General features: G+C 43.9%; 5 protein-coding genes across 5 annotated transcripts; 3 read left to right on the plus strand and 2 right to left on the minus strand.

Annotated features, from left to right (window-relative positions):
- Positions 1-4,441: 4,441 nt before the first annotated feature.
- BDB00DRAFT_877967 (uncharacterized protein) lies at positions 4,442-6,128 on the minus strand (the record flags this gene model as incomplete). Its single annotated transcript, XM_053127677.1, has 6 exons — positions 4,442-4,794; positions 4,869-5,113; positions 5,185-5,374; positions 5,448-5,657; positions 5,716-5,899; positions 6,042-6,128. The coding sequence occupies 6 exons, from the start codon at positions 6,126-6,128 to the stop codon at positions 4,442-4,444; spliced, it is 1,269 nt and encodes a 422-aa protein (XP_052974172.1).
- Positions 6,129-6,329: 201 nt separating this feature from the next.
- BDB00DRAFT_85202 (uncharacterized protein) lies at positions 6,330-7,408 on the minus strand. Its single transcript, XM_053125549.1, has 3 exons — positions 6,898-7,408; positions 6,597-6,832; positions 6,330-6,501 (listed from the first exon to the last, which is right to left on the minus strand). Exons 1-2 carry the CDS (start codon positions 7,158-7,160, stop codon positions 6,622-6,624), a joined length of 474 nt encoding a protein of 157 aa, XP_052974173.1. The 5' UTR covers positions 7,161-7,408; the 3' UTR covers positions 6,330-6,501; positions 6,597-6,621.
- On the plus strand, positions 7,182-8,301 carry BDB00DRAFT_85235 (uncharacterized protein). The gene is made up of 4 exons (XM_053125558.1): positions 7,182-7,286; positions 7,362-7,487; positions 7,584-7,942; positions 8,018-8,301. The coding sequence occupies exons 2-4, from the start codon at positions 7,484-7,486 to the stop codon at positions 8,156-8,158; spliced, it is 504 nt and encodes a 167-aa protein (XP_052974174.1). The 5' UTR covers positions 7,182-7,286; positions 7,362-7,483; the 3' UTR covers positions 8,159-8,301.
- Positions 8,302-13,997: 5,696 nt separating this feature from the next.
- On the plus strand, positions 13,998-15,620 carry BDB00DRAFT_850978 (uncharacterized protein). The gene has a single exon (XM_053125473.1). It carries the CDS (start codon positions 14,133-14,135, stop codon positions 15,543-15,545), a length of 1,413 nt encoding a protein of 470 aa, XP_052974175.1. The 5' UTR covers positions 13,998-14,132; the 3' UTR covers positions 15,546-15,620.
- A 3,418-nt stretch (positions 15,621-19,038) lies between these two features.
- On the plus strand, positions 19,039-20,848 carry BDB00DRAFT_792285 (rho guanine nucleotide exchange factor; the record flags this gene model as incomplete). The annotated part of the gene is made up of 6 exons (XM_053121106.1): positions 19,039-19,174; positions 19,317-19,617; positions 19,701-19,752; positions 19,827-19,931; positions 20,065-20,258; positions 20,356-20,848. The coding sequence occupies 6 exons, from the start codon at positions 19,039-19,041 to the stop codon at positions 20,846-20,848; spliced, it is 1,281 nt and encodes a 426-aa protein (XP_052974176.1).
- Positions 20,849-21,765: the final 917 nt, after the last annotated feature.

Below are 21,765 nucleotides of genomic sequence, written 5' to 3' on the forward strand. Positions count from 1 at the left end.
GGATGACTTGCGGTCAACCGCATGGTTGAATATGGAGTAATAGGCGTGGATATTCTAGATAGAAGTTATGATGTAGATCAATACTTAGACGATAGCTAGCCCCCTATTACTCGACGTATATATAAAGACGGGATCCTGAGTTATATGGATCCCCATCGTTTTATCCTTTGATATATCCGAGTCTCACCTAATTTATTGATCCACACTGTCTACCCATTCACGTTCCCGATTGTAAGTATCTGGGCCGGCACTGTTACAGTAATCGTGCATTTTTTGTGTTAGCAGGGCGTCCTTTCGTCTTCACATTGCTTGGTAATTCGATGTCGCTAATGTCAATACCCATTGTATATTCGTCGATAGTCCCATCGATACTACTAAGTAGATCGGATTTTTGCTGATCCGACCCCATATTGTAGAGTACATCATGCAGCTTCTGTAGTACCATGTTCTGTTGCTCTAACAATTGCTTCAGGAGTATACACCTTTTGGAAGCTATCTGTGGATAAATAACTCTCATATTAGGATATAAAGTATATTACAGGCGCATAGTATAATCACAGTATTACTATAGCAGAAAATTATACCTCTGTCATATTCCAAACGCCATCGATCAGGGATATCCGACAAGCTTATACTGAACCCTTCTCGTGCGATATTATGTTGACACGGCAGTCCATAGTTTAGCGTAGTACCACACCAGCAGTCGCTTGAGTCAAGTTGATATTCATCGCAGTTATCCCAAGCTCGTTTGAACTCCCTTCGGAGTCGATTCAAAGCAAAAAACGAAATAGTGCCAAAGAGCTCTTGCATCGCAAACCGATTCACGCTTTCCATACAGTGGCATTTTATTCTTTCTTGCAAGACTGAGTCTCTTCATCAGCCAACTAGTACAGAATTTTGATTAGCATATCCGTTAACACATTGTCTTTTCAATCCGAAAACAAAGGGTGTAGTTCATACCGATTTACGCATGACACGATCAATTGCTTTGACCGTTTTAAACAAGCTTCCGGTGGTTTGCATTGTATCTTTGTTGCGCCAGTGTGTTCCTTCAACACGCGATGATGCCCTCATTTCCATGTTTAAAAGTCTTCCAGCATAACAAGCACCCCATTTCTCCTTATATTCTAGGCAGCTATATAATATACTATAATACAGCTGGTGAGCACAACTCGGCAAAGCTCCAGTCAAATATTGGATAAAGGTAGTTAACGTACCCGTTGAGATAGTCCATCATTTTCTCTTTCTTTTTGTTTGCCAGCAAACATATTGCAGACGTTGCATCATCTTCAGTATCTTTGTCGTTCTCGCTATTGCTGCTGTCGTCATGATGCTTCGCTTTGGACTTTGTTTTCTTGTGCTTTTTGTTGGATCGCTTATGGTTTTCGTTGGCATACGCAAGAGCACCTTTTTCGATCAGACACTTATAAGCGTCAATGGCAGCCTGGAAAATCGCTTCGTCTTTTTTACCAACATAAACCATTTGCTTAATGATAGCTTTGGCTTCGCCTATCTCTTCGCTGTTCGGTGGAAAGCAAGTACTGAAGATGCTACGTAAATGCTGCTCCATATGCCACCCGCAAAGTATATGCTCTGCATCTTTGAAAGTTGACTCGATGGCGTTGATTAAAGCTCTTTCGTTGTCCGTAATGAATATGTGTACGTTTCCTTCTGGCCATATGACTTGTCGCATAGTCCGAAGGAGCCAGGTGCACGACTCTTCTTTCTCGTTTACCAAGAAAGCAGAGGCAATAAGCACGTTCTTGAGCTTTGATGCACCGAGATGACTGACACCAACAACATTGACAAGAGGTTTCTTGGTTCTGCTCGTTTTGTACGTCGCATCGATAGCAATGATCTCGTTGAATCGTCGTGCTTTTGCTATACTCGTTTCATGGGTAAAAAAGAGGGCGTCGAGACTTTTACCTGTGCCGTCTAGCTTATATCCAGTGATATAGTTGTTACCAATGAGGAGCTCGAATATCTTACTGAAGCCGCCATGATTATCCTCACGGAATATTTGCGCACGAAAATTGTATAGATCCCTCATGGTCATAATTGCGCCGTCTTCGTGGTTCTGGACTTCTCAATGTATCATCAGGGGCCTGACAGAATTATCTGTCAATGATAATATTTGCTGCTCGGCATGGGGAGTTGGCGTGCGGTGTTGGTGGTAATACTGAGGAGGCTTGTCGAGGAAGTGGTGGTGCTCATTATCGTTGCTGACCTTCGTTACTTTCCAGTGCTTATCCTTCCTGGACCACCTTAGGTTCATGGTCCATTGGCAGTCGATCGTTTTCGTCGCTGTTTGGCGTCCCCGCGTTTCTTCAGTTACTCCATGTGTATTGCGATAGCTTCCACCATGTACGCACTGGGTCACGATTTTTACGTTCTTCTCACTTCGTTTAGTTGAAACGGCAAAGTTGTATTCTCTGGCTTGCTCGTTGATTGCTTTCACAATTTGCTTATTTGATCCGGTATAAGTAGTGTCAATCAATTGCTCCATAGTGTTGGGATAGTAGTATGATAAACGTAGGTAGAAAGTTGAAGATATACAGTAATATCAAAATATACTGTTTATTGAGGAGCATTTATATAGTTTATTTAAACTACTGCACATAAAGACATCCGTAGAGACACCCTAGAGAGTTTGAAAAGCATTAAGGAATGTTTCTCATGTACCTTTTATGGTTCTCTATTGTTAATATATCGAAAGATGTATAATAACAATAACAAGTGAACAAATCCAGTGAACACATCCTTGCGGACACCCCCACAAGTATATACTTATAGGATGTGTGTAACCTGATGAGGATTAAAAATAGAAGGGGGTGTCCGTAAGGGTCAGAGTGGGGTGTCCGTATCAAAAGCCTTTTCCTACAGTGAAGATCTTCTTCTTATAAACTGCACCCGTGCTAAATAGTGCAGAAGATCTTCTTCCTATAAAATGCACCCGGTGCTAATTAGTGCAGAAGGTCTTCTTCTTATAAAATGCACCCGGTGCTAATTAGTGCAGAATATCTTATTCCTACTAATTTCTGCGAGTAAAGAATAAAGATAGAGTATGAATTACTGAAATTGGGCCAAATTTTTATATGAAAAATATATATTGAGTGCCTATGGTGTATAACAAAGCATGTGGATGTAGTGGAGAGAACAAAAAACATCTTCTCGGAATTAAAATGTTGTCTTATATATCTTTTGTATATACTTCAGCGTATTTTATATCAATTAAATAAAGCATTATAACGAAGTAATAGTGGTATTGTATATACTAACATTTGGCGATATCATATGAATACAGTAGGTGGCTGCTTCTTATTAATGATTACCAAAAAATATACTGTATGTATTGATTGGTCTTTGAAGATCATATCACGTAAAGAGCGCATTGAGTGCCAACCATTACAATATGTATCCATCGAGGCATGGTGCAATAATATTGCTGATTTTTTAATAGCTGCCAGATAGCAAACAAGTGTCTGGATTATTTTGCACAACAGGAGCGATTAATAGGAAGAAGATCTTCTGCACTAATTAGCACCGGGTGTATTTTATAGGAAGAAGATCTTCTACACTAATTAACACCGGTGCAATCAATATGAAGATGATCTTCTACATGTATTCAAACTTATTTTGTGGCTATACATCAAATCACCATTTAAGAAAGCACTACTTTCTCAAATATGTACTAATTTTGACCATTCAGGTTGTAATTACTCCAGTGGTTTCAAGTATTTTATCATCACAAAGCCGAGATTGATCAATAAAGAACATGATTGCGGATGTACTTTAGTAGTAGTGCATGAAAGAATAGCAGAAATCATGGTGGATTGCACTGCTGAATGGCATTATTCTATGTGACATGCCTAGAGTTGTTATAGCTATACCAGTTTATATAGTTTGCTGGACCAAGAGGTTGCGTTTTCGAATGCAAACACTTTCACTATATATATATATATATGTATATCTTATATACGTAGATTCTTGTGCATTGTGCAGTCTGGTCCAGCTAAATTCTATTTTTCAGTAAGTAGTATCTTGCATCATACGAAAAAAGTAGAGTTTCTTTAAATTTCAGTCAAACAGGTCTTTTTCTACTTTGCTTCGTCTTCTACTTTCAAGGCAAAGATATTTCACAATAAGTTCATATACATTACAACACTTTCTTATAGACATAGTAAAGCCCTTTTAAATTAATCATCGCAATTGAATTTACTGTAAAGAGGGCGAATATCAGAATCCTATGTATTCCTACACTAGATAGTTACCTGAGTATATTCTGGCTTACATCAATTCAATATTCGCTCACAATAATTGTTATATCAGTAAACGCCGTTAGAATTAATACCACAAACCCCTTTACAAACAATCATATTATAGAAACTGTTATACTTGCCATTTTACTTGTACAAGATCGAATATTGTTTTCTTATTACTTTCATTTCGAACTAGTAGTCGTCGTAGTCAACGTTGCTGCTGTTACTATCGCTCTCCAGTTCTGAGACATCCGTGTGGCTGTCGGTATCCTCTTCTTCTCCTCCTCCTCATCGTCTGTAAGTGCTTCCGAGCACGACGACACCGCGTCATCCTCATGGCGAGTCCAATTCACCCGGCCAGACCACTTAGCACCACGGAAAATTGGAACGTTGGTTCCTAGGGCGAGCTTGTTGACGTTGTTGATTGCTGATTTGCAATCGTAGAACAAGATTTCCTGCTCTGTTGCTGGCAATGCCACATAGTCGTTGACAGCTGCACGCTCAAGTTTGAGATCGTTCAGAGACATGTAGCTGCCTTTTCCAACATCAATCTTACCGCATGTTCTGGTTGGCGGCTAATCGTTTGATGGATGACCTTGGTTGCTTTACGGACTTGCACTTCAACGGCCTTGCCATCCATTCTGAAGGCGTTTCGCCACTCCTTCGCCTTCTTAATCCAGTGCTTATGCTTCTGCCTGTCTTTTCTGTCGTCTTTATTGGCATAGTAGCTCTCTCTTGCACGCATACGCCGTTCCTCTTTTTCCTCTTCTGTCTTCTGGGACTTGTGGCCACGTCTCAAGCCTGGAGAGGCTATACTATGCTCCTTGGACTGGTGCTGGCGCATACTCCATGCCCTTGTAAAGGGCATGTCGCAGATGTTGCACTTGTATGGGGCACGTTCAACCGCTGGGAGGTCAAACCGTACAAAGAAATCTGGCGACGCGCAATTTTGAGCAATTTCTCGCGTCTCATTTCAAGATCGTCATCGTCGATCAATCCTTCCAGGAGATTCTGCTTGTTGTGATCTTCTGCCTTTTTCTGCCACTGCGCCTTTTCGTCATCGCTTAAACCGGCATACATTTCCTTCAACCGATCCATCTTTATAACCGATCCATCTTTATAAGATTGGTGGTAACTAATTTCGTTTATGAGTACTTATATATGCTGAGAGTCATAAAGAAGTCTTACCGCTGGAGGTGACATCCCTAGGTGGGGCCTCACCATCCTGGTCACCCATTGAAGACAAAACAGCACTGCTACTGCTACTGTTACTGCTATTGCCAAGACCACGTCCACGACCACGTCCACGTCCACGTCCACGTCCACGACCACGTCCACGACCGCGACCAGAAGCGGAATTACTATCACCGCCATCAACAGCCACGTTATCAGCAGCAACTGAGAGACCAAAAGTATTAATTAAGCGCTTACAAATAATTTCAGACATAAATATTACCTTTATTGTTACTGACAAAGTTCCAAGCATTTCTTGCGTGGCTCGACTTCCAGTATCTGGCGATCTTGCCACCGCAACGCTCGATGACGACGCTCTGAGGAACGCCATGTTTCTCCTGCATATCCAGCAGAAACTGCTTGATGTCGGCGTCGAGCAACTTGTAACGCTCAGAGGTGTTATGTTGCTTTGATAAATGTCGTTACAAGTATAAACGTTTGATTAGAATTAAGTTTGCTATTTCGTAGCAAATTTTTTACTATGGTAAGAGACGGTTGCACATGCTCAAACATTTGTCACCAATCTCAGTGATTCCTTCAGCTCAGTACCTCAACCATCTCATTCAGTGTTAGTGATTCGGTTGTTGTAGCGTTAGGGTCAATTTGGTCGCGAGGTTTAGTGGAGATGTCAGTCATTGGAAACAATAAAACGTAACTAAAGGTATGCGAAAGTCAGTGAACAGGATTGATTTAGGATACATTCAGGATCGATCAGTGAAGGGGGAATCCTGAATTTTTTTAGCGCTATACTAACGGGAAATTTGGGGTGACTTAGGTGCGAAAATAACCCACATGTCTACTCCTGCGCAGCGTTCAATATGAACAGCTACACTGTCTATACTACCACCAATTTTGATTATGCCATGGAAACCGATTTATGCAGACAATGAAAATTGACGGATCCAGCGACGCCCAGCGTACGATTGACCGGTAATTATCATGACACTTATTCTTCATTGTCTTTTTTTTCTCATGCCAAATCTATTCTCGTTGAAATACTTACTTTCTCCTTTTTTATCAGTGAGCAAGCACGGACATCATGTTCTGGCTTCGTGATGGTGTTCCCACTGCCATGAATATATTTCAAGAAATAACAATACGAACCGCAACACTGGCAACAGGGGACCATCTACCTGGACCCACCATCTTCATTGAAGATGACAACTACTTGTCCGTGCAGTATCGTCCAACACGAGCTATTGTCAGTCTGTCCAGTCTCCAGATTGCCGCCCAGGATCTCCTCGTTCAATGCCGTGTGCAATTGGAGGAGCACGTGTTGCGAGGATATCGTTTGCCTGTCCCTTTTACCTCCACCAGTTGCAACAACGTCGACCAACAAGCTAGTGAAGGTCCATCTGTTGATTTTTTCACTGCCTCGGGTAAATCTACTGCTGATCCTGCCTACCTCACTGCCTTGATGTTCCACTTGGCCACCCAGTATTCGGACGAGTTCATCTCCCATGTCGCACCCAACGGTACTCTAGTTTGGAAGCTCGATAGCCTCTGTCGGTGGCTCAACCAGGCGCGGAAGTTAATCATGATGATTATGGTCCTTGTCCATATTACCAGTGGCCAGCCAGCACGCGGTGAGGAACTCGCAGCCACCACCATCCGATGTACTGCCCTTGGAGCTAAGCGTGGCATGTACTGGTACCGCGGCAAGATCATGCTCGTCCAATACTACTACAAGCGCCGTTCTCGAAGAACTGCCGACCGGTACATTGCTCGTTTTCTTACAAGAGAATTGAGTGATATTTTGCTGCAGTATCTTGTCTTGGTGCGCCCATTTGAACGGTATGCATTACTTTGATAACTTTTGGCTATTGCTGGTCGATGATTTGCTGAACTGTTGTTTCGAATTTTATCTAGGGTAGCGTTTTCGGAAACGCACAGTGGTGACAGTGCTGATGCCGGCGTCGCAAACTACCAGAACTTTCTCTTCGTCGCCAACGGCAACGTTGTCGCGAGCAGAGATTTGAGCCGATCACTGTATGAGTATGTGTCATCTCAAGTTGCTCATATGATAACCAAAGATGTTAAAAAGTAATACCCAACACATATAACAAATACTTACTTCTCTTCTTCCATTAGGCACCTGCGCACCTATGCCGGTGTTGGCCTTGGCCTCCAAGCGTACCGCCAAGTTGCCACGTTCTTCATGCGCCACCACCTCCAACGCGGCTGTGCTTTCTTACAAAGCACAGAGGAAGTCGACAGTGAACCTGACACTGGCGACAATGACGGCGTTGACGATCAACAACAGGACCAAGCGCGATCTGTCACTCGTGGCATTCGCCATGTCAATCCCGAATTTTATGACTTGCAGGCTGCACACAGCAGTTCGGTTGCTGGCATGTTTTATGCTCGCACCACAAATGATTTTCGGTATTTGTCGTCGGAATCCATACATGAGTTTGACCTCTGTTCTCGTGAGTGGCAGGCCTTGTTGGGTATGTATCAACGTCGCTGTTCACATAAAGAAATAATAGATTACGTGATTAATTATGCAAATGACAAATATATAGGCATTGATGACCATATTGCCGCACCCATACCCTCTCATCCTCAACAACAACCATCGCACCGACCGCATCAACAACCAGCTCAACAACAGCAACAATCTCTTGCCCTTGCTCCTCCTCTCTCACAGTTGCCTGGTATGGTGAACAGCTTGCTTGCCCAAGCAGCTGAACGATTTGTCGTGGCCATACACGAAAAAACAACCAAGAACATATCACCGGTCATTGAACACAAGCGTATGTTTTCTTCTTATCCTCCTATGCCCTTTTCTCTGCTTTTTACTTATCTTCTCTCATTTTTATAGCCGTCCTTCCCGAGCATGTCAATGGCTTGCGTCGGTTCCTCGGCAATGACTCTGCCTACTTTCGTTCCCTTGAACAGGGCCTTGCTCTACCTTGGATTGTAGAGCGAAAATTGGACCTGCTAGTTGTCATGCCAACCGGCATGGGCAAAAGCGTGCTTTTCTCGGTTCCCCCTTTTCTGGAAAACGGCAAGCTTTCGGTCGTCATCGTCCCCTTGGTAGCACTGGTCAAGGACCACGAGCGTCGCTTGGTGCGAGCAGGTTTACGGGCCACATTGTGGCAATGTAAGTGTTTTTCTTTATGGAAAAAAAAGAGTATTGCTTTGTATTAGTATGCCATTTATCAGTTTAAACTCATTATCTATACATTAATTAATATAGCCGGCGCCCCTACCATGCCCAACGCACAGGTGCTGCTGGTACCAGTTGAAGCTGTTGCCTCTGCCCCTTTTGTCCAGTTCTGCTTGGAGCATGAAAGCCGAATCTCCCGTTTTGTCGTCGATGAGTGCCACCTGGGCATGACATGGCTATCCTTCCGCTTCGCCATGGCCAAGCTCACTGTTCTACGCGCCATCCCTGTCCCTCTTCTCCTTCTCACAGCCACCATGCCGCCGTCCATGGAAGATCGAGCCCGTATCTTTTACGGCTGTAACTTTGCAACAATTCGCGCACAGTCCACATCGCGGGTAAACCTGTCGTACCAAATCCATCCCTTGCCCAGCAACATCACCAACAATATCGCATTCAACACATTGGCAGAATCTTTGCGTGTTGTCTTTCCCAACGAACGCGGTATTGTTTTCTGCAAGACAGTACAGGATGCCGAAACGCTCTTTGATGTTTTGAATGGTGGATATCAAGACTTGGCTCCACGACTTTACCATGGCCAGCTCCCAGAGACAGCCAAAGACGAGGCTCAAGAGGGCTGGATGTCCGACGGCGGCATCATGGTCGCGACCTCGGCGTTCGGTATTGGCATTGACGCTCCTGATGTGCGGAAGGTGTTCCACTGGAGGTTGCCTTACAGTTTGTTGGATTACGCTCAACAAACGGGTCGCGCAGGTCGTGACGGGCAAACTTCAGTGTGTCGGGTGTATTATGTCGAAGACAGAGAACAGAGCACCATTGACAGAAACAAACAAAACCAGGAAGTCGAATCCAGCATCAGCGACGCAGAAGAGATGCTTGCGTTTGCAAAGGTAAAACCTAAAATTTAAAGAAGGAGATACAGTTGGGAGGTTAATCTATTTGCGTTTGCTAATATACAATCTGTTATAGTCCAAGACATGCATTCGTTTCAAGTTACAGCAATATCTCGATGGTCGCCCATCCTTGAACTGTCTTACCGACAGTGAAGCTGCAGAGTGTAGCATCTGTCACGACTTACAACAACAACCACACCATGAATCTTCCTTGTCGTTGTCTGTTCGGTCAGCCAATGCCCTGCAAACACAGACGCGGCAGGAAGTTCCATTTGATCTGCCGGCCCCTTCACATGTAAGTCAAGTATATGTTTTTGTAGCTTTATTGTTTAGAGGTTCAATTTTTACTCATCGTGTATATATTTTACTTGTCACACTTACCAGCCTCCAATGCAACGACGACGACAGCAATCACCACCTGCCCTCCGCCCTGTTGCTGCCTTTGTACAGGCGCAAGAAGAGCACGACCGCATCCAACAGGAGAAGGAGCGTTTCCTTGATCAATGTGAAGCGCTCAAGTCAACTTGTGTCGTCTGTTTGCTTCGCCGTCTCCCGCAATGCAATGTTACACCTTACGACGATCATTCGCAGCACGACTACTGCAAAAGGTGCTTCATCAAGCATGGTTTATATGGCATGTGCCTCACCTATAAGTATGTAGCCTTAATACCAAGTTCTCGTATTTTCTTTTTTTTTTCCTTTACTAACCTGTGCTCGATTATTCTCTACTTTGCTTCACAGGCGGTTAATGTGTTTCAAATGCGGCCTACCATTCAACCATCCCCTCTATCACGGCAACGGTGAGGAGTGCAATGCGGTGATCAAGAACGCTGTGTTGCCAGCCTGTTGGGCTATTTTTCAGAGCGAGGACACCGAGGATCAAGAGTGGTTGGTTGATGCATACAACGCTATCCATCGCGCCAACCAGCACCAAAGAACAGATCCATTTTCGGCGACTAAACCAGCATTCGCTCGGTGGTTATCAGACAAGGACGACGGCCATGTCAACAATGCGATGAAGCTATTTGATAAGATAGTTTCTGAGCTTCTCTATTGTTAGCCATAGCTTCTCTTTTTCTCTTCCTCTTTCTTGCTCTCTCTTGTTCTCTTCTCTCTGTCTTTCTCTCTCTTTTTCTCTTCTCTTTGTCTTTCTCTCTTTGATTTTTTGTCATATTTGACCTTTTTTTTACAATAATAAATATATATACTACCACACTTCTTCGTTACTGTGCCCAACCTTGATTGCATTGCTAGTAGCAACGGAACAACATCATTATCTTGGTAGTGACCTGAGCTTCTTTTTTTAAAGAGCACCGTAGTTTGTATCGATGGTGACTTGAGAAACTACGCACATTGATTAACTTTGGCAGTGGCTGCAGTGAAGCAGTGAATATACCATCTAGTGTAGATACACGTCATACGCCAACCATTGTATCCTCACAACGAGATATGAAACGAGTAGCTCCAAACCAGCATCGTCGTCGTTAATTTTATCGTTGTCATCTTACCGTTGTATAATAGCTGATACTGTAATCGTCAAATGATGTGCTGCTTCCAACATTAAAAAGTTGCTTGACTTCGGCTATATCTTTTGCCTTTTTTTTAACAGAACCCAGTTTCCATTCATTGCATATTAAGTTGGTAAAGAATTATTTTTCTTGAAAGTTGCCGACTTTACTACGAAAAGGTGCTTTTAGGTTGACAGTAGAGAGAAGGTAGAAGGGGTGAGAAAGTAAAGAAAAGGAAGAGCACCATCGCCGTAGATTTTTCTACCTGAATCCGGGGTCATCGCTGCTAAATTGTCCGTACTGATAAGCGTGACGATCATTTTATCTGGAGTATTGTAGCCATAGTGTTTTTATTCAGTTACAAGGTCATTATATAGAAAGCTAGAAGTGGGGTACATACTTCTCCGATGTCACAGATATGAGCTGGTGAAAGAGGTGAGGGAAGTATCTGGGAAGGGACTGATTAGGCGGAAACGACAGGAACGACAAACTGGATCAAAAGGGTGGGTTCGAAAAACTGCATAAAATCGTCGCACACGTTTTAACCAACCGGTTTCAGTACGTTCATCGCCACTCGAATACAAACTTCGGGGGTCGTTGGGGTCACTCATCAATATCAAGTTTATAAAAGTAAATTACAGCAGCAAAGCTATATAGACTAGTAAGGTAATCACGATTGACGTGTTGTGCGTTGAGGCTGCCGTAAATGGCTTCTATGAGGTCGTATGTGTTGTAATGCAGCATGAGCATTTGATCTGGAAGCCGGACTCTGTCATCAGTAGCTGGCGCGAACAGCTCAGCACCATCACCAATGCGAAGTTAGTATTGTGCAAGCTCGCGAAGCTCGTTTGCATCAGTGGTGTTTGCAGCTTGTTGGACGCGCATGTTGGTTTCAAGAGGTTGGATGGTGACACTGTGCCAAATAAATGAGCGATTAAAGCATTGCTGTACGATTTGCGAGCGTGGCGCATTTGGAATCACAGGAAGGACCTATTGTCACATTTGATGCGGATACTTTACTGTGAGTACCACTGTTCAATAGTAAAAGAATGCAAAGTAGAAGAGAGGATACAGTGTTAAATACCTGGCGAAAGTCACCACCAAAGACCATGGCTTTTCCACCGAATGAAACATCGGCAAGCGCGGGATCGTCATGTCTCAAGAGATCGTGAACTACTGGTTTACAGTCTCGATAACATCTTTACTGATCATGGATGCTTCATCCCAGATGATAAATCTTGCCAAACATGCTGCGGGGTCAAGCGCGGGTAAAAGCTACCCACTGTCGTATCGTTGTTTCTTTTAAAGGTATTTTGAACGTTGAGTATGCAGTTCGTCCACCATTGAGTAACCTCTTTTAGGTGAAGAGTTTTGTGGATGGAGTGCATAATAGAAGTAGTGGTAAAAGGCTATTTGTCAAAGGTTAGTGCACAATGACCACGCCATGATTCATGTATGACTGCTTCGATGATGAGGGTACTGGGTAGATTGGGTTAGTCTTGCGGGAATTGCATATGGATCATGGCAGCAGCGATTTGTGTGTCGTCAACAGGAAGAAGCAATAAATCCCCCCAAACGCGACGCCAAACAAGTCTTTCTTGGGACAAGCAAACACGATATTTTGAAGACTATCAATGCCATAAACACATATGGGACGTTTGACCGAATGAATTTATCTGGTAAGAGTCGATGTAGGGTCGCGCGGCAAGAAAGTTTTTGGTGAAGCGCACGGAACCAAAGATCGCGCACCGGTATGGCCATCGTGGTCGACCAAAACCGTTGCCATTCTCTCTTGGTAGGAAAATCAGTCGGGCCATCAGTATGGAAATCGTGGTTAATCACGGTATCTCGGAAGTACCAAACGCGGTGCTAATAGCTATCATTGCTCTTTCTGTCACTGCTTGTCATTGTCTGGTCAAACGCTCCCCACCACCGCTGTTCCCTTTTTGGAAAATACTGGTCATGCGTCCAAAAGCGTTTTGGTGATTGTCATTTCGCTTTTCCCTGCTAAAAAACGTGTCCGGCATAGGTTTTTCACTGCCCTTGACGGCAATGCAAAAAGACAGATGCTTACGCTATTTTTTTTATTTATAATACTAGCAATGTATGTGACTAGAAAGAGGGGAATCCCGTGTACACAGTGCTAAGAAACCACTTTTTACTTATATCAGGTTTCTGACGAGTGGGTGGATGATGGTACCAATATGGCGCTAGTATTCCGAGATGAGTACAGTAACGACAAAAATTTGCTAGTCGATCCGATCAGCTTATATACACAGCTCTCTACTTCATAATAAGTAACTTACCTGATCATCAAAAACATGTTAGCACGACCATTATGGCGAGACATTATCGTCGATATATATCGACTACCTAAGCTTTAACGATCTTATGCATACGGCTACTATACAAGTTGATACGGGACAACAGAGCACCAGTCTCGTTATTGCCGTAACCACCTATCCGCGGTCGCGAGGTAACAACTGATAACGTCACCAATAAGCCTTTATCCTGTTATTTTAGTTATACAAAAGTAACGATAGCGCTTCGCTTGAAATATAATTATTAGACAGACAAAGAAATCTTACATAGACGTGAACTGTACAGCACATTGACTTATTGATTACAGCTTGAAGCTATATATAGTGTCTGTTAAAATCACGTCCTACCGTTCACCGGCTACTTCGGCCGGAACTAGTTGGTCCCATCCGAAACCTGCTCAATTATATTTCTATAAGTGATTCGTCAGAAACGCATATCTTGTCTCAGCAGCGGCTGTCTGTCAGTCGTTTGAAAATCCCATAACCGTGCCAAAGCATAGAAAAAGGAGGAGCATTTGTTCTTTAACGCCTCAGAATATACCCTTTTCGTAATAAGCATGCACCAATTTTAGAAATAGATGCACGGTTCAAGAAACCGAAGGCTATTGGTGCATTTGGACCTCTTGAATTGACATGCTATCAAATATGGGCTCCCGCTAAAGAGGTTTTTTTATATCGCCGACACACTTTGAGAGATATTTTTCTTTTTTGCCAACGTTGTTTATCGCTCCGTTTCTTATCGCTCTTTCTCTTTCTTGACTAGCAAGGATCCCTACAACGGCAGAAACATGGTTGCAGCGGTTGCAGTGAAAGATTTTGTTGCAGTCCATGGTCATCCCGAAGAAAAGCATCGCCATGGTAACCAGCAAGGAGATCATTGGCTCAAAGCTTGCTCGCTACAAGGTAAAGGCCGAGGATTTGTCGCCACGCAACGGGTGGCAGCCGGTACTCGGGTGCATACAGCGGAACCATTAGCAGCCGTTGTGTCTCAAGAATGGGTCCCAGAGACTTGTGCATGGTGCTTTCATTTCACCTATCCAAAACGTATGCGGTTTAAAGCCGACATCACCCTCCCGACGACGGCAGATCCAGCAAACAACAGTACCAAGAGAAAGAAAAAGCAAAACGCGCTCATGACTACTACGATAAAGGATGTCATGTTTTGCTCAGAATCATGTCGCAAGCAGTTTCATTTTCATGGACACAGCGAGGATGAATCCAATCTCTTGCTGCGTAGCTATCACGCACTTGAACAAGAGTACAACAGTCGGCAAAAGCAGCATCGTGAATATCCGGAAGAATGCAATGACAAAGACGATGGGCACGACATACAACTTTTTGACAGCGAACAAGTGGATATCACCGATGATGACCAGCTCAGCCATTGGATCAACCGGATATGGACCAGCATCACTCGCTATTCATGTTTTGTACAATCACAGCAACGATGGATACCTGATAACGCAGAACGGACGATGATGCGACTGGTGGCTTGCTGTCTTGCTCGCAGACAAAGTGAAGCGGAGTATCTCTTCTCCGAAAGGCAACATCAAGCAGCAGTTCCAAAGTTTGACGATCTCTTAAACGTGCAATGCAACGAGCTCACTTACGTTCGCCGCATCCTCGACGGCATCAACAGCGATGGCATCAAAAGTAGTACTGACAGAGCCACAGAACGAAAACAACGCGAATTACCGGACGAGCTGCTTCATATAATCAATATGTACTCGTTTTTCGTTTCTGCTACCTCAAGCCTTTTCGATTGTCCGCATGCCGTGTTCCGTGCCATTTATTTTCGTGAAATGTCAAATAGCTTTGGTCTTTGGGAGATGTCACAACAACAGCAAAAGGAGAAATACAGTAAGAACAGCAGTGATGTTGCGTTTAGCGATGACGTCGATGATGCCAGTGATGACATTGGAAACGTGACGGACGATTTGGAACTGTTGGGCTGGGGTATTTACCCGTCTGCTGTGTACTTTAATCATTCCTGTAAGGCCAACGTAAAGAAGATCCGTGATGGCCGAAATATGGTATTCATCGCAAAGCATGATATTGAGCAAGGCGAAGAAGCATGTATATCTTATGGCTGTATTGAGGATTCTGTGCAGGAAAGGAGAAAACGATTGCTTGAGCATTATCACTTTATATGTGCATGCACTCGCTGTGAAGAAGAATCTACAGTTACCAACCCACAGTAATATATCTTTTAAAAAATACTTTATCCCCTATCATCATCATCATGCTTTAAACAAATATACCATTACTGCTCCTATATTTTCTCTTCGAGTGTATCTGATAGAGACCATGCTAATCAGATTAGAAATCACTGCGGTAGCGACGACAGCAACCAGCGAAATCATCACATTTTGAGCGTTCGATTTCTTGTTATTGGTTTTTCTGGCTTCTTTAAATTAGCGAAACTGATTTGCAGCAGAAATCAGTTTGTTTGCACCAACATTAACAGCGTTGATTGTATATGCAGCAAATATATGTAGGGAAGGACGTCGGGGAAAGCATCATATCGTGCTATCTTGGTCATTATATTTTTACTGATGAGTCGAGACTTAATACCATCAGATGGGACCATCTTTTTCATATCAAGTAACGCTTTTTTACTGCTATAACAGTAAATAAATGATAGTGTGCTTCTATTGTGCTGGTCACATCAGAAACTAAACAATTACATACGATATGTCAGTTATCCATGAGTGTGATCGACAGAAGTTCATGCATGGACCCTTATTCTGCAGGTGCGCATGCGGTGAAAGAATAACAATCAATCACCGCCTTTCCAACATGCGATATCTCGTAGTATTAGCGTCGTTTTGCTTAATGTTCTAACAATAATAGTGCGAGACTTAAATATAGCAAGCTATATTTCAGTTTCTCAAGAATGTAATAAATGAGCGTGATGTTTGGATCTCGGTTATAGTGTTGAACAGCATGGAAGCTTCGTTGTGGGCTCATAATAGCTTCTAAACTGAAGTTGATATGTAGTGTAGTGAGCTACTTGTCGTACAACTGACCGAGACTTGCTCACGAGATGATATGGTCTTTTCCAGAACAATTCCTTCTGTCCTACATACACGTACAAGCTCGGCATCTCCCGAACAAAGATATATTTACGGAAAGGCGTATTATACTTGTTGCGACAGGACTGCCTATCACTAAAAGTACTAGACATTGTTATGTATGATATTGTTGGACGATTACAATCAGAGGACGAGACACGTTATTTGTTAAACGGCGAGCTAATAAGCCTCAGCCTTACACGTGTATGATTGCCGTGAAATTCAAGATGATCGACCATCCCGCCACATTGCGGCTTGACAAAGGCAATAGAAGCATGTTTCAGATCAGGAACAATGATAAAGCTTATTGATAGAAACGCAGTTATGAATAGCTCTGTATGATTTCATGTGGATATGGTAAGCAAAATTAGTTGCTTCACACACAACGTATTTTCTCAGAAGGTGACGCATTAGGACACACAAGTGCGACAGACAGTTGACACGACTTGGAAGTTCCACGCACAAGATAATAGCCTCTGATAGGAGTAGTGTAGACAGAAACATACTTAATGATACAGGATCACAGACGGGAAACCACCCGTACACAAAGATACACATGTCAAACTGAAAGCCTTAAGAGAGAAAGCGAAATGACGATCGCTCAACATCTAAGTTACCAGCAGAAAATGGCTGATTTTCTGTACGACTGTATATATGAAATGTACAACAATGCACTCTGGCTCATACTCCCCTGTTGGAGCTGCAAACTTTGTACACGAAAAAAAGGATCTAGGTTATATATAGTAGAGAGCACTGTTCCTATTCTTAACGGGCGTCACAGCACTATTAAGGTTGGCAACAAAAAATCTCTGCATGTAGTAAGGTGAAAGGTATATAACATCGTGATACGTGGCACAACGACTCGTGCTTTTAGCAAGAAGACGTTCGGTACGCACTTACGCAGGTACACAACATAATTTTTAAGTCGTGATAGCACAGTTAGATTAAAAGGTTCTGTGGGTACTATGGTATCTGCGAATATGATGCGGTGATGTACGCTGGTTATAAGCATATTTCAGTTACGCGCCCCAGCTCAATCAATATCCTTTTGGTCATAATAATGTAGGAACAACAATTAGCAGAGATATAAAAAACATCATGTGATGTGGAATTGGCCCATTCACAGCTGAAAACTGTGGGGTCCCGGCATTTACAAAAGATCTGGTCGCTGTAATGGATGATGGGGGGTTACAGGAAGTCGCCAGCGCAAAATAGGGGGGAGGAGAACAGCGGTTGACAAACAACTCCCCGCCGGCCATTTTCTCTTGTAGGTATGGTTCGGACCGATTTGTATCGAGCAGCAGCGGCAGAACTCTACACGACGAGAGAGAGAGAGCGCGCGCAATAACAAGAATCGTGCGACCCAACAATGGAACGTGTGCAACGGGTCTCCGTCTCGGAGGAGCTTGAATTTCAGCTGAACACTACGCAAAGAATAAGTGAATAACAGTTTCCTAATTTCTTGACGTCCACTTGCGAGTCAAAAAGGAGCAAACGATTCTACTGGTGCAAGTCCGCCGTTATTACAAACAAGACGTCATTGCTCGGAAATGACATGCACAAAAAGCATAGACAAGAGATCCTCCTCTTCCTCGCTAAGGAGTAGATGCTTCGTTGTTGCTGTCCGCTGGCTTTATTCGGGCTGGGATTTGCAACAAAAAAAGCGAAGATCATCCCATGTGTTTTTCCACATTCCGCCCAAGGGCCCAAACCCAACAAATTGAGCGCAACAACAAAGGAAAGATTTTTCCAGGCGATCGGGTCAGAGATGTTGGACGACGGCGCTACGTGTGTGTGTCAATGGGTGTGATTTTCCCTAGCGCGAAATAGCCTGTTTCAACTGGTATTAATGAAGGGCCTCTCGCTCTGTCGTTCGCCGCACACTCATTCAAGAAGCTGGACAAGGTGGGGGGAGACAGTGCAACGATTGTAGAACGGGGCAACCGTGTACAGGACATTTCAATACCCGCCGCTGTGTGCTGTGTACATGCTGTGTGCGCTGTGCGTTGGAGGGTGTACCTGTTTTTCATAATTTTCCACAACCTTTCGTGTCTCCCTTGCAAACACTCCTAAGGAAAGCAGTAAAAACGGCATAACTCACAGGCACACGGGCACACACAAGCTAGAGCGCATCTATTCCCGCTCTACCGGGCACACAAATAAACTTTTCTCTTGAAACCGTTTCTGTGTTCTTCAAGACAATGCTTCTTCTTTCTTCCCTTTTCCATCACCAACCGTAAAGCCCTTTTGTTGTCGTCTCTCGCCCATCCTATCCCTTCCTTCTCTTCTTCTTTCTCTTTTCCCTTACTATTACTATTATCCAACCCCCGCCCTCCATATTATCTTTTCAGTATATATATAATATCCCTCTACAACGCTTTGTGCATCGACAATTAAATACAACGACGACGCCTAATACCATCACATACGCACCGTAATCCTTTCCACAACTTCCATGCTGAAAAACACCAGATCGGCAAGCACAGCCTCTACTCGAGCCAACACCATTCGGACAACCACGTCTTCCGAGCTGTCGTTTGCAAGTAGTTGCAGCAGTAGCCGACTAGCAGGAGGAGCATCATCAGTGAGCGACGCAAGCACCGCGATGAGCACATACAGCATGGAAGATTCAACCATATCTCCGTTTCGCATATCCGCCAGCTCATCCCAGTGTCCAACCACACTTTACGACGACGTCGACGTGATTGACGAATTGTACGAGTTCTTTGGAAACGAGCTGGACTCTCGTAATATGGGTACGACGAACTATCCCTTTTTTCTTTATAAACGATACGCTGGCCACCCTTCTCTTACCCAAACTGCCGAGTACTTGTGCTCGCTTAAAGCTGCGATTACACAACTTTGAATCTTGTTAAAACGATACTGACTGTGACATAGATCTGGTGGTGGAGGCTGATGTTCAAAATCGAGAGCGTATCCTAAGAGAGCTATTCGACACAGAAGGACGTTACATTGCAAAGATTCAGGCAGCGCTTGAGTACTACAAAAAGCCAATGATGGGTAGTTTTCGCCAAAATCCAAACGCGTCGGGTACGTCGTCTTCCTCATTACCTCGCAACTTTCTATCCTCAAACAAATCCGCCGGCATGGTCCGTGGCAACGACGTCGAGCTGGTTTTTGGCAATCTTGAAGATATCCTCAGCATCAGCCGTCGGTTCTTCAATGGCCTCAAGGAACGGTAAGGAAACACACACGACCTCGGATGGTTTGACAAGTAAAATTAATCTGAATGTGTGCCCTTGTCCCGCCACTTGTTCTTAGATTCCGTATATGGGGTCCCACGCAACTGCTATCCGATATCTTTCGTACCTTGGTAACCATTTCTTCTTATTGTCTTATATACAGCGATCGCATATATGCTGGCCGTTACTGATTAAGCCAATATAGGTGCTTGACGCATCATCGTACTATACGTATTACGAAAACTACGGAATCGCTATGAGCGTACTGGAACGACTAGCACGCACCCCAGCCACCAAGAAACATGTAGAGGTATGTAAAACGATCGTCCCTTCCCCTTTCTCCCCCAAGGTTGATGGGCGTACAATACAACGTGTATGTTGTTGTATAGCGGATACACTTTTTCCGCGTCACTCACTCTTAGCAACTTTGACGATAATCATAGGCCATACTTGACTCGACCGGCTCTGGTCAAATATCCTTGTTCTCCCTCTTAAGTTTACCGTTACAATCAATACCACGCTACGCACAGCTCATGAACGAGCTCGTGCGATACACCGATCCACATCATCCTGACGCGCAACAATTGAGCCAGTGCGCAAAACGAATGACACGATTAGAAGCTAATATCCGGCACTTGTAAGTCCTACAGCCATGGCGTGTATACTTGAGAATGAGAAACAGAGCAGGAGAGAGGAGAGAGATCATTTATACCAAACGCCTTTGTGATGACTAGGTTACACAACTGCCAGAACGTGAGCAGACTAGTCGATATGATCTGTCTGGTTCGCAACTGTCCTGTGCTCCTGGATGAGCCACGACAATTTATCATGCGTGGCCAGCTGACAGGCGTCAGCACAGGCAGCTACAACCACCGTGACGACCGTCGGATGTACTTTTTGTTAAGCGACTGCATAATTTTTGCACGGCCGCGTGATGACATGACTCCTTCTGCACTCTACTTTAAAGGAAAGATCGATTTACGAGACGCTACCATTAAGGAGCTACCGAAAAAGAAGCTGAACCATCCATACTCCTTTGAAGTATCCATCAACTCGAGTGATCCCAACTACAAATACGCTGATGACATCGATGCACTGCTAGCGGCGGCAGGCGGGTCTACTATCCAGGTGTTCTACTTTAAGGCTGACTCGAAAGAAGCACTTGACATGTGGGTGGGAGAAATCCAAACCGTGATCGACACGCTGAACACTCCTCAAAGGCGATAATTAAATCCTATTTCTCCCTCTCTTGCTCCTGCAAGAGACAAACGTTCCTTTTTCCATATCCATCTTACCAATCTAGCTCATTACCCCTTTCACACACGCATTTTCGCCCCTTCACACAAAATGAAAAAACCTACCTTGTATACCATAGAAGGGCTCATCTGTTGCTGTCCGTAATTCATCATCCTTTCCTTTTTCGCGCACTTTCTCTCACATCCCCTCACAAAACACACTCACTCAACTCACTCATTTCTGCCACCCGCATCTGTCTAATTATATATATTCCTCTTGTTCTGTTCTGTGTATGCATCATCATAAAATATATGAAAATCTCTACTTTTACTGTCTCTAAATGAGACAAAAGCAACAAGCTTTATATTACAACCTACTATATAGAACCCGTCCAGAAAGGACTCGGGTTCTGTAACTATTTTTCAGTGCTCCTCTCTCGCGCGCGCACCCCAACCCCCGCGATGGGATCAGTTCGTGCTTTGACGTTTTCGGAATAGCACGGACGCGATCCAAAGCTGGTCCGCCGCTTGTCCCACAACAGTCTTATATACAACAGCCTTGATGAAGATCACACGTGCTTTTTTCTTGAGTACATACAATCGCCACGAACTGTGAGCACGGACTGTGCTGCATTCTTTGGCAACAGCTGTGGCACACTGCTATTTTAGCTTAGTAGCTATATGTGCTGTTTTGTCTGTGCTATGCATGTAATTGCTTGCTCCCTAATGATTCTGCTGCTGTAGCCGGCCGAGAAACCCGTAGTATGAGAGCTGGTTCGGCGACTGCAAAACAAATCCCGGTAACTAAATTTTTTCAGTGTCAGGCAAGTTGTTGGTGGTCAGCAAAGATCATGTCTTCTCGGCCTTCTAAACTTTTCTGCGGATGTCATCGACTCAGTAAAAGTACCG

The sequence above is a fragment of the Zychaea mexicana genome (assembly GCF_025766255.1).
Source record: "Zychaea mexicana strain RSA 1403 chromosome Unknown BDB00scaffold_122, whole genome shotgun sequence".
Lineage (NCBI taxonomy): Eukaryota > Fungi > Mucoromycota > Mucoromycetes > Mucorales > Lichtheimiaceae > Zychaea > Zychaea mexicana.

What these genes read in the sequence shown, in the direction of transcription:
- BDB00DRAFT_85202 (XM_053125549.1), bottom strand. Translation starts at nt 7,160, where the DNA reads ATGATCTTGCCGCGGTACCAGTACATGCCACGCTTAGCTCCAAGGGCA. An exon ending in TGGAACATCAAGGCAGTGAG is followed by an intron (nt 6,833 to 6,897) that starts GTAGGCAGGATC and finishes GACCTTCACTAG; the next exon opens with CTTGTTGGTCGACGTTGTTG.
- BDB00DRAFT_85235 (XM_053125558.1), top strand. An exon ending in TGAGTGGCAGGCCTTGTTGG is followed by an intron (nt 7,943 to 8,017) that starts GTATGTATCAAC and finishes ACAAATATATAG; the next exon opens with GCATTGATGACCATATTGCC.
- BDB00DRAFT_850978 (XM_053125473.1), top strand. Translation starts at nt 14,133, where the DNA reads ATGGTTGCAGCGGTTGCAGTGAAAGATTTTGTTGCAGTCCATGGTCAT.